We start from the raw sequence: 16,030 nt of genomic DNA, 5'->3' as shown, positions 1-16,030 counted from the left end.
GTAACGCTGCTTCGAGGGTGGCTGTTGTCGATGTGTTCCTGGTTCGAGCCCAGGTAGGAGCGAGGAGAGGGACGGAAGCTATACTGTTACACTGGCAATACTAAAGTGCCTATAAGAACATCCAATAGTCAAAGGTATATGAAATACAAATCGTATAGAGAGAAATAGTCCTCTAATTCCTATAATAACTACAACCTAAAACTTCTTACCTGGGAATATTGAAGACTCATGTTAAAAGGAACCACCAGCTTTCATATGTTCTTATGTTCTGAGCAAGGAACTTAAACATTAGCTTTCTTACATGGCACATATTGCACTTTTACTTTCTTCTCCAACACTTTGTTTTTGCATTATTTAAACCAAATTGAACATGTTTCATTATTTATTTGAGGCTAAATTGATTTTATTGATGTATTATATTAAGTAAAAAATAAGTGTTCATTCAGTATTGTTGTACTTGTCATTATTACAAATAAATAAATAAAATAAAATGTAAAATATATATGCCATAATAGGATAGTTTTTTTTTTTTTTATTATTTTTTAAAAAAATTATATATTTTACATTTGTTTTATATTTAAAAAATAGATATATATAAAAAAATAAAAAAAAATATATATATATAAAAAAATAAAAATAATTAAAAAAAAAAAAAAAAAAAAAAAAAATAGCAAAATATATATATATATTTTTTTTTAAATAACAAAAATAAATAAAAAAAAAAAAAATCGGTCGATTAATCGGCTTTTTTGGTCCTCCAATAATCGGTATCGGCATTGAAAAATCATAGTCTGTCGACCTCTAGTACGTTCATCTCTAGGAGACAGAACGTCTCCTTCCTGAGCGGTATGACGGCTGCGTGGTCCCATGGTGTTTATACTTGCGCACTATTGTTTGTACAGATGAACGTGGTACCTTCAGGCGTTTGGAAATTGCTCCCAAGGATGAACCAGACTGTGGAGGTCTACAATTGTTTTTCTGAGGTCTTGGCTGATTTCTTTTGATTTTCCCATGATGTCAAGTAAAGAGGCACTGAGTTTGAAGGTAGGCCTTGAAATACATCCACAGGTACACCTCCAATTGACTCAAATTATGTCAATTAGCCTATCAGAAGCTTCTAAAGCCATGACATCATTTTCTGGAATCTTCCAAGCTGTTTAAAGACACAGTCAACTTAGTGTATGTAAACTTATGACCCACTGGAATTGTGATACAGTGAATTATAAATCAAATAATCTGTCTGTAAAAAATGTAGGGAAAAATTCCTGTGTCATGCACAAAGTAGATGTCCTAACCAACTTGCCAAAACTAGTTTGTTAAGAAGAAATTTGTGGAGTGTTTGAAAAACAAGTTTTAATGACTCCAACCTAGGTATACGTAAACTTCCGACTTCAGCTGTAAAAATATATATTTTTTTACCTTTATTTAAGTAGGCAAGTTAGTTTTTTATTTAACCAAGAAAAGCCCATTGAGACGCAGTCTGTCTTTTTCAAGGGAGACCTGACCAAGGAGGCAGCAACAATCAATATATCACAGAATTAAAACATACAACAACATGATCCAGCCTTAAAAAAGCATTTACACTCCTCCGTAACAGTCTCCCATCAATATTTTCAATTAATTCAGTGGCACTAACATATCTAGATGATGGCGCCGAAGAGGATGGCTGATTTTTTAACATGCCAGTAACCAATTGTGCCATTTTGTTCGTAACTTATTTTTTTTACTTACTTTGTACATAATGTTGCTGCTACCATCTCTTATGACTGAAAATAACTTCTGGACATCAGAACTGGGATTACTCACCACGAACTGGAAGAAGCTTTTTCCTTTAACGAGTCTGACGAGAAAGATATACTGCTCTCCCAGGAACAGGCCCAGATCCCCGTCATTTGCGTGTAGAAAAGACGACGCAAATCGGGCTGCCTCTTGAGAATCCGTAGGCGAGCGAGTAAACTCCCACTGACATCAATTCTACTTCCTAACATGCAATCATTGGAAAATAAAATTGATGACTTACGATTATCCTACCAACAGGACATTAAGAACTGTAATATCTTATGTTTCACCGAGTCGTGGCTGAATGACGACACTGATAATATAGAGCTGGAGGGATTTTCAATGCACCGGCAGAACAGAGACGCTACGTCTGGTAAGACGAGGGGTGGGGGTGTGTGTCTTTTTGTCAATAACAGCTGGTGCGCGATGTCTAATATTAAAGAAGTCTCAAGGTATTGCTCGCTTGAGGTAGAGTACCTTATAAACCGTAGACCACACTATCTACCAAGAGAGTTCTCATTTATATTATTCGGAGTCGTCTATTTACTACCACAGACTGTTGCTGGCACTAAGACCGCACTAGAAAATGCTCACCCAGAAGCGGTGCTCCCAGTGGCTGGGGACTATAATGCAGGCAAACTTAAATCAATTTTACCAAATTTTTACCAGCATGTCACATGTGCAACCAAAGAAAAAAATAAAAATCCAGACCACCTTTACTCCACACACAGAGATGCATACAAAGCTCTCCCCCGCCCTCCATTTGGCAAATCTGACCATAATTCTATCCTACTGAGTCCAGCTTACAAGCAAAAACTAAAGCAGGAAGCACAGTGACTCGCTCAATACGGAAGTGGTCAGATGACGCGGATGCTATAGGACTGTTTTGCTAGCACAGACTGGAATATGTTCCGGGATTCATCCAATGGCATTGAAGAGTATACCACATCAGTCATATCCCAACCAGAAGCCATGGATTAAAGGCAACATCCAGCTAAAGGCTAGAGCTGCCGCTTTCAAGGAGCGGGACACTAATCCGGACGCCTATAAGAAGTCCCGCTATGCCCTCAGACAAACCATCAAACAAGCAAATCGACTATACAGGATTAAGATTGAATCCTACTACACCGGCTCTGACGCTCGTCAGATGTGGCAGGGCTTGAAAACTATTACGGACAACAAAGGGAAACCCAGAAGCGAGCTGCCCAGTGACGCGAGCCTACCAGACGACCTAAATGCCTTTTATGCAAGCTTCAAGGCAAGCAACACTGAAGCATGCACGAGAGCACCAGCTGTTCTGGATGACTGTGTGATAGTGCTCTCGGTAGCCGATGTGAGCAAGACCTTTAAACAGGTCAACATTCACAAAGCCGCTGGGCCAGATGGATTACGAGGACGTGTACTCAAAGCATGTGCAAATCAACTGGCAAGTGTCTTCACTGACATTATCAAAATCTCCCTGACTGAGTTTGTAATACCTACATGTTTCAAACAGACCACCATAGTCCCTGTGGCCAAGGAAGCGAAGGTAACCTGCCTAAATGATTACCGCCCCGTAGCACTCACGTCGGTTGCCATGAAGTGCTTTGAAAAGCTGGCTCACATCAACAGCATCCTCCCGGATACCCTAGACCCACTCCAATTCACATACCGCCCCAACAGATCCACAGATGATGCAATCTCAAACACACTCCACACTGCCCTTTCCCACTTGGACAAAAGGAACACCTATGTGAGAATGCTGTTCATTGACTACAGCTCAGCGTTCAACACCATAGTGCCCACAAAGGTCATTACTAAGCTAAGGACCCTGGGACTAAACACCTCCTTCTGCAACTGGATCCTGGACTTCCTGATGGGCCACCCCTAGGTGGTAAGGGTAGGCAACAACACGTCTGCCACGCTGATCCTCAACACTGGGGCCCCTCAGGAGTGTGTACTTTGTCCCCTCCTGTACTCCCTGTTCACCCACAACTGAGTGGCCACACACGATTCCAACACCATCATTAAATCTGCTGACGACACAACAGTGGTAGGTAGGCCTGATCACCGACAACGATGAGACAGCCTATAGGGAGATAAGAGAACTGGCAGTGTGGTGACAGGACAACAACCTCTCCCTCAATGTGAGCAAGACAAAAGGAGCTGATCGTGGACTACAGGAAAAGGAGGGCCGAACATGCCCCCCATTAACATCAATGGGGCTGTAGTGGAGCGGGTTGAGAGTTTCAAGTTCCTTGGTGTCCACATCACCAACGATCTATCATGGTCCAAACACACCAAGACAGTCATGAAGAGGGCACGACAAAACCTTTTCCCCCTCAGGAGACTGAAAAGATTTGGCATGGGTCCCCAGATCCTCAAAAAGCTCTACAGCTGCACCATCGAGAGCATCCTGACCAGTTGCATCACCGCCTGGTATGGCAACTGCTCAGCATCTGACCGTAAGGCGCTACAGAGGGTAGTGCGTACGGCCTAGTACATCAGTGGGGGCAAGCCTCCTGCAATCCAGGACCTATATAATAGGCGGTGTCAGAGGAAAGCCCATAAAATTGTCAGAGACTCCAGTCACCCAAGTCATAGAATGTTTTCTCTGCTACCACACAGCAAGCGGTACCGGAGCGCCAAGTCTAGGACCAAAAGGCTCCTTAACAGCTTCTACCCCCAAGCCATAAGACTGCTGAACAATTAATCAAATGGCCACCACCCCTCCATTTGTTTTGTACACTGCTGCTACTCGCTGTTATTATCTATGCATTGTCACTTCACCCCTACCTACATGTACAAATTACCTCTAACCTGTACCCCTGCACACTGACTCGGTACCAGTACCCCCTGTATATAGCTTCATTATTGTGTTACTTTTTACATTAGTTTATTTGGTAAATATTTTCTTAACTCTTCTTGAACTGCACTGTTGGTTAAGTAAGCATTTCACGGTAATGTCTACACTTGTTGTAGTCGGCCCATGTGACAAGTAAAGTTTGATTTTATTTTTGATTTGATTGTAGATTATTCCATGCCTCTGGTGCACAAGAAGAGAAGGCAGTTTTGCCTAATACTGTGAATGTCCTGGGGACTTTAAGTAGCAACCACCTAGCAGACCAGGTATGGTAACTGCTAGTAGTGGAGACCAGACTACAGGAGGTAACGAGGGAGTTTACCCAAAAGGGCTTTGTAGATGAACACATACAAATGTCACTTTCTGCGCATATGAAGTGAGGTCCAAACTACCATTTGGTACAAGGTGCAATGGTGGGTGAATGACTTGGCATTTGTAATAAAGCACACGGATGCATGATAAACAGAGTCCAGTCTCTGTAAGACGGAGGAGGTTGCATGCATATACAACAAGTCACCATAATCAATTACAGCGAGAAAAGTGGCCTGAACAAGCGTCTTTCTAGCCATAAGTGGGAAGCAAGCCTTATTACAAAAATTCAAACCCAATTTCAATTTAAGCTTCCCCACAAGATTATCCACATGAACTTTGAAGGACAACTTTTCATCCAACCATATACCAAGGTATTTGTAGGATGACACTTTTTCAATGGATAAGCCACCAGATGTGACAATGCTAACCTTCTCTGGCTGAGTGCGAGCTCTGGTAAAGGTCATGAATTTCATTTTTTGTACATTCAAGACCAGTTTGAGGCCATAAAGGCGGGCCTACAGTGACTGAAAAGCAGTCTGGAGCTCTTCAACAGCCTGAATCAGAGAAGGAGCACATAAATATATGACTGTATCATCTGCATATAGATGTAATTTTGCTAGTTGCATCCCATTTCCCAAATCATTAATAAAAATTGAGAACAACACAGGAGCTAAAATGTAACCCTGGGGCACACCTCTATTAATCTCAAGAAAGCTAGACTTGGGATTGTCAGTTATACACACTGTGTTCTGTCAGAAAGATAGTTCCTAAACAAATTTACTGCCCCTTCACTGAGACCAATGTTACTGAGTCTAGCTAGCAACAATTCATGGTCTTTCATAATGTCATCCTACAACCTGCCCTATCTAACTAGTATACCTACTCCCTTTTCTGACAGATGGAGCAGAAAATAAATTCACCCTCTTCCATTGCTGTTATCTACAAATGTATTTGGAACATGAGTTTTTAAATTTAGAATGAAAAATAGGCCTACATCAAGAAAACAAGCTAATATGAAGTTAACTGGCTGATTATATTTCACTTTGCTAGCTATAGTATGTAAAATCGGCTAGCTAGCTGACAAGCAGCTCATTAGCCTACAAACAGTGGCCTGCTGTAGCTAGCTAGACAGCTAGCTAATACATAGTAAATACGTTTTGAAAAAGTTAAACTAACTTACTTGAATAGTTTCACACCTACGCCAACGAAGCGGCCAATATTTTGGAGACAAAAGTTGTCAAGAGCGTATTCTGACACACTGGAAGCATTTTACGAACGCACCCTTTGTTCTGAAGTTATCAGTGGACACAGAAAGACGGATAAACCATGTTTAGGGGATCTCTTCTGTGTATAAAGTGATGCAGGTGTGCAAAAAAAGCATCTAACGATGCCCTTAGCTGTTCTACAAGTGGTCTGAGGCAAAGTGCATTGGTTTTTGGAAACAGCTCGGAGATGTAACGATGTTCTTACGAAGGTGTTAACGACGAATTCATGCCGCGTTCAAAACAACTGGGAACTCAGAATAATACGAAGTGAAATTATGACGTCAGGGCTCTTCAGGTCGGAAAGTCGGTTCTCTAAAAAGAGGCCCGAGTTGGATGACTGTTGAAATCGATTTTTCTCAGTCAGAGCTCATTTTTTCTCCTGGGTTCCCAGGTGTTTTGAACGCACTGAAGTCGGAAATTTCCCAGTGGTTTTGAACGCAGCATTAGCTTTTGGGAAACCGGGCCAGGTAGGGAAAGGGGTCCAGCTCCGAGATCGTCTCTCAGAGCAGTCATCCCTCAGGGTCTCTATGCTACCACCTATTTATACGTAATCTCTCAACGCAGTGCATCTCCGGAAAAGTGGGGGTTTCCAAAGGAGTGGACGTTTCAAAAGGAACCATATCAGGAGAAGTGGGTTTTTAAAAAAGTGCCACTCAAGATGTCCTCTGTGTTATCGGACTTTAGTCATGGTCTGCAGAGATGACAGTAGGGTATTTCACTTGTGGCAAAACAAAATGTCTATTCACTCACTGTGAGCTTTGTCTTTGAACTTTATCTACCCGTAGCCATGTATGTAACTTTACGTTTTTCGTAAATGCTAGTTAACTTAGCTACCTTATTTTAAAAAGCATTCATTTTACAATGTATTTTATTCAATATTTGAAATAATAATAATAGAAATATCAAGTCATGGCGGTTCTAGTAGTTAGGGAATTCCAGCGCTTCTAATGTTAAGACTCCTTTCGAAATCCCCACTTCTCCTTATATGGTTCCTTTCGAAACGCCCACTCCTTTCATATCCCACTTTTTCTGAGAGATGCAATGCATTGAAAGATGACATTTCAGTAGATGGCAGCATAGAGACCCTGAGGGGTGACTGCTCTGAGAGATGGCGTCGCAACTGGACCCTATTGCAGGTACATTCAGTGGGTAGGTTTACTGACAGCAGGATGACTCCGCCCACAGTACCATACATACGTTCTCTCAATTCTGCCTAGCTAGTTAGATTGAGGCTAGTTAGCACAGCCATATTTGGAGAATCAATTTCAGGTGTCTATCAACTTACTGTCAAATTCAACCTCATCTTCACTTGTGGTCAAATTAAACACACTCCGCTCATGTCTGGTCGTTGTGGTGGTTAGATTTCGGCGAATCAAGGGGTTGATCATGCTGCTGCTACTCGAACTTTCCTTTCTGTGTCCGTTCAGAGAGCTAAACATATTGACGTCGGTGACTTAACCATTTAACTGTGGCATAAATCCATGTCCAACTGTAAGAATACTTAGGCTTTAATATTTCGCATGAACGGTAACTACTGTAGGTAGACGTTATTACAAAATAATATTTCCAAAAGCTCGCCAGAAGAGTCCCATACGGTCAAGTGTCATCCATTTCGAACAACACACACAGGAAAGAGAGAGGGGGGGCTGTCTTAAAACAGCATGAGCTGAACATTACGTTCAGTTTAATAATTTCACGTCCACTGTGAGGGGAAATTATGAATCAAGTCTGACTTCATTTGTATCATTATATATTGATGAGATTGTATCACTTTTAAACCGTAACCCTATCCATTAATGTAATCCATTACCGCGGTCTTGTTCGTTTTATTATTTTGCGCTACAAGTCAGACATTCCCTGCAGCATCTCATTTCGTCCCTGATCCTGGCAAGGATGATGATGAAATGTTACAAATCTTTATTGGTGACATACAACATGTTTTTTTTTTATTAATCAGAAAAAATACACATTTTAGAGATGGGCTCAAACGAAAACTACAAGTACTGACTTGTTCAATAGTTCACCCCAGAGTCATATATTTAGTCTATATTCTATGGCTTTGGTTTACCTTATGCAAAAAAATAATTGAATGGTTCTATTGACCGGCAGACATCAGGGGGATTGACCTGCTGGATGGTCTTGGCAAGACCGAATACTGTTTTTGTCAAACAACTTTTTACGTTGATTTGACAAAACGTAAATCCTTTCTAGCCATGACCCTGCTTGGACCCCGCGAACCCTAGATAACTGTTCACCAACAACTACCAATAAGAGAACGTCATAACACAGGCACACAAACTGTCTAAGAGGGTTGAATATAATGTAGGCACTAGCGCAGGGGTGGGCAAACTTTATGGCTCGAGGGCCACATCGGGATTTTGAAATTCAACGGAGGGCCGCATTTTTGGGAGGACTAATTGTTTGTTAAAATCTATTTGCGGGGCCTCCCGAGTGGCGCAGCGGTCTAGGGAGGGTGGTGTAGTGGGGGGAGGAAAGGAAAGTGGTGTCTAGTGCTCTATTTCACTAGTCTTACAGGAACAGGACTAATGGAGAACATTTAATGTACGGTAGGCAGGCCGTGACTGGCCTCACACTCCAGTACAGTAGTTGGCAATGTATGCACATTAAGGTTGGATGCGATCCGCTTAACCAACCACGACGAAGAAGAAGAAGACGAGGAAGAGCAAGCGCTCTGCTCGTGTTCTCTGCGCAGAATCAATCGTGATTAATCAAAAACAAGCGCGCGGATAGATGGACGTCAACATGAGGAGGAAGAGGACTACCTTTGTTTTCACTGCAGCCACTTCAATCTAAATCGCGGTTTACTGATTTTTGTTCTTGTTGCGACAACTGAATTCTGTGAACTTAACGTTAGTTTTCTTACTTGTTGACAACATGTATGACAGCTAGCTAGCTGGTTTGTCAGACGCTAGCCATCTAGTTGTATCCGGAATTTGATTTGATGAAATGGTGCTACCAGAGAAAACAGAATCAACAAACAGAATATAGACCTTATACAGACAGACAGACTTTTCTTCAAACAGTCGAGATGACGGATGCAAGGTGAGAGGAGTACCTCATCTACATGTTTCCTTGTTCATTGATGTTACACTCATCTGCAAGGAACCATAATTGTGTAGAATGAAAACACCTGCATACATGTACCAAAGCCATTTGTGTCATGATGATTGTATTTCATAACAGCTCTGAACCAGCTGGAACCATCAAGGCCATTGACAGGCAATCTGTGCATCAGATCTGCTCTGGACAAGTTGTGTTGACCCTGGCTACAGCTGTCAAGGAACTGGTTGAAAACAGTATTGATGCAGGGGCCACCAATGTTGGTAAGTGCTTTGCAAATACTGTACTGTAAATCGACTGTGGATGTAGTATGGTTTCTGTTTTGGAAATGCGTTGTTGTTGATGTTGCACAAATCCAAAATATGGAGAGTTGTTTCCACCTCATATCTGTAGACATTAAATTGAAGGACAGCGGAACAGAGCTTGTGGAAGTGTCTGACAACGGCAAAGGAGTGGAAGAGGCTAATTTTGAAGGACTAAGTGAGTAACACCATTTATCTGCCAATTGTATGTTTGTATATTGCATACTGTAGTATACTGTATTTATAGGACACTGTACTCAGGCCCTTTATTTTATCCTCCTGCCCACAGCCTTGAAGCACCACACATCGAAGCTGAAGGATTTCTCTGACCTTATCCACGTGGAAACATTTGGCTTCCGAGGGGAAGCCCTCAGCTCTCTTTGTGCCCTCAGGTAAAGCTGTGTTCTATCTCTCTGTATCTCCTGGATGGATGGGGAGTATAACGTAGTTGTACTTTTTCTAAGAGTCAGATGCAAGTTTCCTACTCTCCTCTGCAGTATTATCAGCTGAGCTCCTCTCTTCTCTCCCCAGTGACCTCAGTGTTGTGACCTGTCATGAGGCTGCCCAGGTGGGCACCAAACTGGTGTTTGACCACAATGGTCACCTGACCCAACGGTTGCCCCACCCCAGGCAGCAGGGCACCACGGTCAGCCTGTCGCAGCTCTTCTACACCCTGCCCGTCCGACACAAGGAGTTCCAACGCAACATCAAAAAGGTCAGTTATTATCAAATCAAATCAAATTTATTTATAGAGCCCTTATATCAGCTGATGTCACAAAGTGCTGTACAGAAACCCAGCCTAAAACCCCAAACAGCAAGCAATGCAGGTGTAGAAGCACGGTGGCTAGGAAAAACTCCCTAGAAAGGCCAGAACCTAGGAAGAAACAAAGAGAGGAACCAGGCTATGAGGGGTGGCCAGTCTTCTTCTGGCTGTGCCGGGTGGAGATTATAACAGAACATGACCAAGATGTTCAAATGTTCATAGATGACCAGCGGGGTCAAATAATAATAATCACAGTGGTTGTCAAGGGTGCAACAAGTCAGCACCTCAGGAGTAAATGTCAGTTGGCTTTTCATAGCCGATTATTCAGAGTATCTCTACCGCTCTTGCTGTCTCTAGAGAGTTGAAAACAGCAGGTCTGGGACAGGTAGCACGTCCGGTGAACAGGTCAGGGTTCCATAGCCGCAGGCAGAACAGTTGAAACTGGAGCAGCAGCACGGCCAGGTGGACTGGGGACAGCAAGGAGTCATCAGGCCAGATAGTCCTGAGGCATGGTCCTAGGGCTCAGGTCCTCCGAGAGAGAGAGAGAGAATTAGAGAGAGCATACTTAAATTCACACAGGACACCGGATAAGACAGGAGAAATACTCCAGATATAACAGACTGACCCTAGCCCCCCGACACATAAACTACTGCAGCATAAATACTGGAGGTTATTAGTCACTAGTCAGTCATATTCTTTTGGATCTACACTGAGTGGTGTGTCATGCTGTGGTTGGACAGTACATGACTCAACCACAACAACACAATTGACTAAAATAACAGCACTCCTTTAAAAGGAATGTCAACACACTACTTTGACTGGTTGTATTGTACTGTTTGTATTTTCTTCAGAACTGGTTTAGGGAATGCATAAAGTATTGTGCTCTCACTTTGTATGTGTGCAGGAATACACCAAGATGATTCACGTGCTCCAGTCCTACTGCATCGTCTCTACAGGGGTTCGTATCACCTGCACCAACCAGACGGGACAGGGCAAACGCACCCCGGTCCTCTGCACCAGCGGCAGACAGAGCATGAGGGACAACATTGGAGCCATATTTGGCCCCAAACAGTTGCAGAGTCTGCTTCTATTCCAGCAGCTCTCCCCAACAGACAACATCAAGGAGGATTATGGACTGAGTAATGCAGACCTACCCAAAGACCTCTTCACAATCTCCGGTTTTGTGTCGCGAGGGGATCATGGTGTCGGGAGAAGTGCCACAGACAGACAGTTCTTTTACATCAACAACCGGCCGTGTGATCCTTCTAAGGTCTCCAAGGTTGTGAATGAAGTGTATCACACGTTTAACAGACATCAGTATCCATTTGTTGCATTGAACATCACTGTTGCCTCAGAGTGTGTGGATGTGAACGTCACTCCAGACAAGCGTCAGATCTTCCTCCAGGAGGAGAAGCTCCTGCTAGCCATCCTGAAGAGCTCTCTCATCGCCATGTACGAGACTGGAGTCAACAAGATTAGCCTCAACCACATGTCCTTCTCCACCACCAGTAAACACACTTTACAAGGTTCCTACAGACCAGCAGAGCCTCCATCTGATATGGAAGGATGCCAGGTTCCATCATCTGAGACGGCCCCTGAAGCTGGAGATGATTCAGAATCTGTTATCCCAAGCCCCCAGTATTCTCTCAACTTGTCTGGATTGAAGGCTGCTTTTTCCATGCACAACAGCCCAGGCAGTGGGTCCAAGTCGAGCACTACTAAAGCTGCTAACACTGGTCCAACCCAGAAGAAACTGCAGTCTTTCTTCGGAGGCTCTGACAAGAGTCAGAACACACACGGGCCAAGTTTACAATCTCCTTTGAAATCCAGTGGAGGTGCAGTGAAATGTTCCCCAGTGGGGAGGTCTGTGCTGGTGGGGTTCAGGTATGGAAGGACGCCGGACAGCGACGTAGACTCTGGCAGAGAGAGCGTCCTGTCAGAGCACAGCTCCCCAACAGCCACCCCAGAGAGTCTCTATGCCACTACAGGGTCAGAGTTCAACTCACCAGACATCACAGTAGATGACGAACCCATTATTAAAAGCGAGGCGCTCGATGATCCCTTCAATGAGGAACGCACAGTTGCTAAGCACTTCGACCGGCCGATTGAACCACGTATTTCAGAGACGTCTGAGGAGATGAGCTTCAGTCCCAATGCCAAGAAGGCCAAACTAGAGGATGGTCAGTTCTCCTCAGAGTACAAGACCACACATTCAGCCGGTTCTGAAGGATCCTCTGGGTCTAATGTGGACGCACCAGTCTGTGTACAGAAGAGGGCAGTGCCACTGCAGTTCTCTGTACAGGAGCTGTTTGGGAGGGTGAGAAGGCTACAGGAACAGCGTAGAGAGAAGGCTGAAGACGGGCTGCGCTACAGACGCTTCAGAGCCAAAATCAGCCCTGGAGAGAATCAGAGTGCTGAGGATGAGCTGAAGAAAGAGATATGGTGGGAATTTAACTGCTATTTTTGGTAAATTGTAAGGACAATATTTTTTTCCTGACCACTATGTTTGACCTTTTATATCCATAAAAGAAAGTGGCACAATTTAATCTTATTTTTGTATTGCATTTTTGAACCTATTTTTAGGTGCACGTTGCCTTTGTCAGGGTCGACATAACATGATTATTATCGAGTTATTATACTTAAATCCATTGAAATGTTCCCATCTGTAATCCCCATAGCAAAGACAGTTTTAAGGACATGGAGATAATCGGCCAGTTTAACCTGGGCTTCATCATAACTAAGCTCAACTCTGACATCTTCATGATAGACCAGCACGCCACAGACGAGAAGTACAACTTCGAGATGCTTCAACAACACACCGCACTGCAAGGACAGCGACTCATTGTGTAAGGAATCACTGACATTCACCACCACTTTTATATAGGTAACTTAACTCCTTTTGTGTTAAACGGATTTGTTTTTATGGTGTTCTCAGTCCACAGAATCTCCACCTCACAGCAGTCAGCGAGAACGTTCTCATGGAGAACCTTGAGATCTTCAGAAAGAATGGCTTTGATTTCCTCATAGATGAGGAGGGTAAGAAAAATTGAAAACAACACGCTCACTCACTCCTATATTTAGTGGGGTAAAATATACCTTGCCATAAGAAATTAGAATAACACTCCCCAAAAGGTAGATTTCAAACTAGCATGCATGGGTATGGCTCCTATCTGTTTTCTGATTCTGAGTTCCATTGCTCTCTGTGTTCCAGCCCAGGTGATGGAGCGGGTGAAGCTGGTATCCCTGCCAACCAGTAAGAACTGGACATTTGGTCCGGGGGACATCGAGGAGCTCATCTTCATGTTGAGTGACAGCCCAGGGGTCATGTGTCGGCCGTCTCGTGTCAGGCAGATGTTCGCCTCCAGGGCCTGCAGGAAGTCGGTAAGTGTCTGTTACAGTTGAAGTCGGATGTTTACATACACCTTAGCCAAATACATTTAACTCAGTTTTTCACAATTCCTGACATTTAATCCTAGTAAAAATTGTCTTCGGTCAGTTAGGATCACCACTTTATTTTAAGAATGTGAAATATCAGAATAATAGTAGAGAGAATAATTTATTTCAGCTTATTTCTTTCATCACATTCCCAGTGGGTCAGAAGTTTACATGCACTCAATTAGTATTTGGTAGCATTGCCTTTAAATTGTTTAACTTGGGTCAGACGTTTTGGGTAGCCTTCCACAAGCTTCCCACAATAAGTTGGGTGAATTTTGGCCCATTCCTCCTGACAGAGCTGGTGTAACTGAGTCAGGTTTGTAGGCCTCCTTGCTCACACACGCTTTTTCAGTTCTGCCCACAAATGTTCTATGGGATTGAGGTCAGGGCTTTGTGATGGCCACTCCAATACCGTGATTTTGTTGTCCTTAAGCCATTTTGCCACAACTTTGGAAGTATGCTTGGGGTCATTATCCTTTTGGAAGACCCATTTGCGACTAAGCTTTAACTTCCTGACTGATGTCTTCAGATGTTGCTTCAATATAGCCACCAAATTTTCCTCCCTCATGATGCCATCTATTTTGTGACATCCACCAGTCCCTCCTGCAGCAAGCACCCCCACAACATGATGCTGCCACCCCTGTGCTTCACGGTTGGGATGGTGTTCTTCGGCTTGCAAGCCTCCCCCTTTTTCCTCCAAACATAACAATGGTACTTATGGCCAAACAGTTCCATTTTTGTTTCATCAGACCAGAGGACATTTCTCCAAAAAGTGCGATCTTTGTCCCCATGTGCAGTTGCAAACCGTAGTCTGGCTTTTTTATGGCGGTTTTGGAGCAGTGGCTTCTTCCTTGCTGAGCGGCCTTTCAGGTTATGTGGATATAGATGCTTTTGTACCTGTTTCCTCCAGCATCTTCACAAGGTTCCTTTGCTGTTGTTCTGGGATTGATTTGCACTTCTTGCACCAAAGTACGTTCATCTCTAGGAGACAGAACGCGTCTCCTTCCTGAGCGGTATGACGGCTGCGTGGTCCCATGGTGTTTATACTTGCGCACTATTGTTTGTACAGATGAACGTGGTACCTTCAGGCGTTTGGAAATTGCTCCCAAGGATGAACCAGACTGTGGAGGTCTACAATTGTTTGGCTGAGGTCTTGGCTGATTTCTTTTGATTTTCCCATGATGTCAAGCAAAGAGGCACTACGTTTGAAGGTAGGCCTTGAAATACATCCACAGGTACACCTCCAATTGACTCAAATTATGTCAATTTGCCTATAAGAAGCTTCAAAAGCCATGACATCATTTTATGGGATTTTCCAAGCTGTTTAAAGGCACAGCCAACTTAGTGTATGTAAACCTCTGACCCACTGGAATTTGTGATACAGTGAAATATAAGTGAAATAATCTGTCTGTAAACAATTGTTGGAAAAAATTACTTGTCATGCACAAAGTAGATGTCCTAACCGACTTGCCAAAACTATAGTTTGTTAACAAGAAATTTGTGGAGTGGTTGAAAAACGAGTTTTAATGACTCCAACCTAAGTGTATGTAAACTTCCGACTTCAACTGAATATGTTTTTGTGATGTATTAATGTGATTGACTTGTGATTTAATGAGCTGTATGATTTAACCACTAAATAATAATAATTAGTACAAATACAGCAGTTATAATGTATGTTATGCAGTGATTGAAAGTGTAAATGTTTTTTGGGTATTTTAAATATACTTTTGCGCTAGTTTTCCAATGACACAATTTTAATTTGTGCCCTGGTCCAATGATGCTATGTACTCTGTCTCCCGCGGAAGGTGATGATCGGTACTGCTCTGAGCACCAGTGAGATGAAGAAGCTTGTGGTTCATATGGGGGAGATAGAGCAGCCTTGGAACTGTCCACATGGCAGACCCACTATGAGACACCTTGCAAACTTGAACATCATCTCAGAAGACTGAAGTTTACATTGGTTTGGTTTCTCAACTCAGCTGGACCAGCTCAAACAGATACACTGAATACATCTCTAAAGGGTGTTGGCCTGCTCTTGTCTGAATAGACACTAGGTTGCTTTTCACCCCCCAAAACATTGACTAACTCATTATGTAAAACCAAGCACTGTTATATTTTCTTTTTTTGTCAAACAATCTAACATTTCATCAATTTGACACTGCATGTTCATGTTCAGCCTTCATATTTGTTTTATATTTCTTTAAATTTTATTATTTTAAGTACACATTCAATAAAATAATCCAAACACAAA

At 42.9% G+C, this 16,030-nt stretch overlaps 2 protein-coding genes across 7 annotated transcripts in view; one reads left to right on the top strand and one right to left on the bottom strand.

Moving 5' to 3' along the window:
- LOC106589587 (eukaryotic translation initiation factor 2-alpha kinase 1) overlaps nucleotides 1-7,843 on the bottom strand; it is a 31,728-nt gene extending 23,885 nt beyond the window's left edge. The window contains exon 1 of one of the 4 annotated variants that reach the window (XM_014179736.2): nucleotides 7,484-7,843. In XM_014179736.2, the coding sequence (XP_014035211.1) occupies nucleotides 7,484-7,637 (154 nt within the window). In that variant the 5' untranslated portion in view covers nucleotides 7,638-7,843. Of the gene's footprint in view, nucleotides 1-6,113; nucleotides 6,674-7,483 lie in introns of those variants that run through there. The other 3 variants (XM_014179735.2, XM_014179737.2, XM_014179738.2) reach the window with 3 other exon arrangements.
- Nucleotides 7,844-8,285: 442 nt separating this feature from the next.
- Nucleotides 8,286-16,030, top strand: pms2 (PMS1 homolog 2, mismatch repair system component). 3 transcript variants are annotated; one of them, XM_045709934.1, is made up of 10 exons: nucleotides 8,286-9,261; nucleotides 9,403-9,542; nucleotides 9,673-9,759; nucleotides 9,871-9,973; nucleotides 10,113-10,296; nucleotides 11,249-12,810; nucleotides 13,023-13,190; nucleotides 13,280-13,380; nucleotides 13,556-13,725; nucleotides 15,585-16,030. In XM_045709934.1, the coding sequence occupies exons 1-10, from the start codon at nucleotides 9,161-9,163 to the stop codon at nucleotides 15,726-15,728; spliced, it is 2,760 nt and encodes a 919-aa protein (XP_045565890.1). In that variant the 5' UTR covers nucleotides 8,286-9,160; the 3' UTR covers nucleotides 15,729-16,030.

The sequence above is a fragment of the Salmo salar genome, chromosome ssa28, assembly GCF_905237065.1.
Source record: "Salmo salar chromosome ssa28, Ssal_v3.1, whole genome shotgun sequence".
Classification (NCBI taxonomy): domain Eukaryota; kingdom Metazoa; phylum Chordata; class Actinopteri; order Salmoniformes; family Salmonidae; genus Salmo; species Salmo salar.
This window is presented reverse-complemented; position numbering and strand designations above follow the sequence as displayed.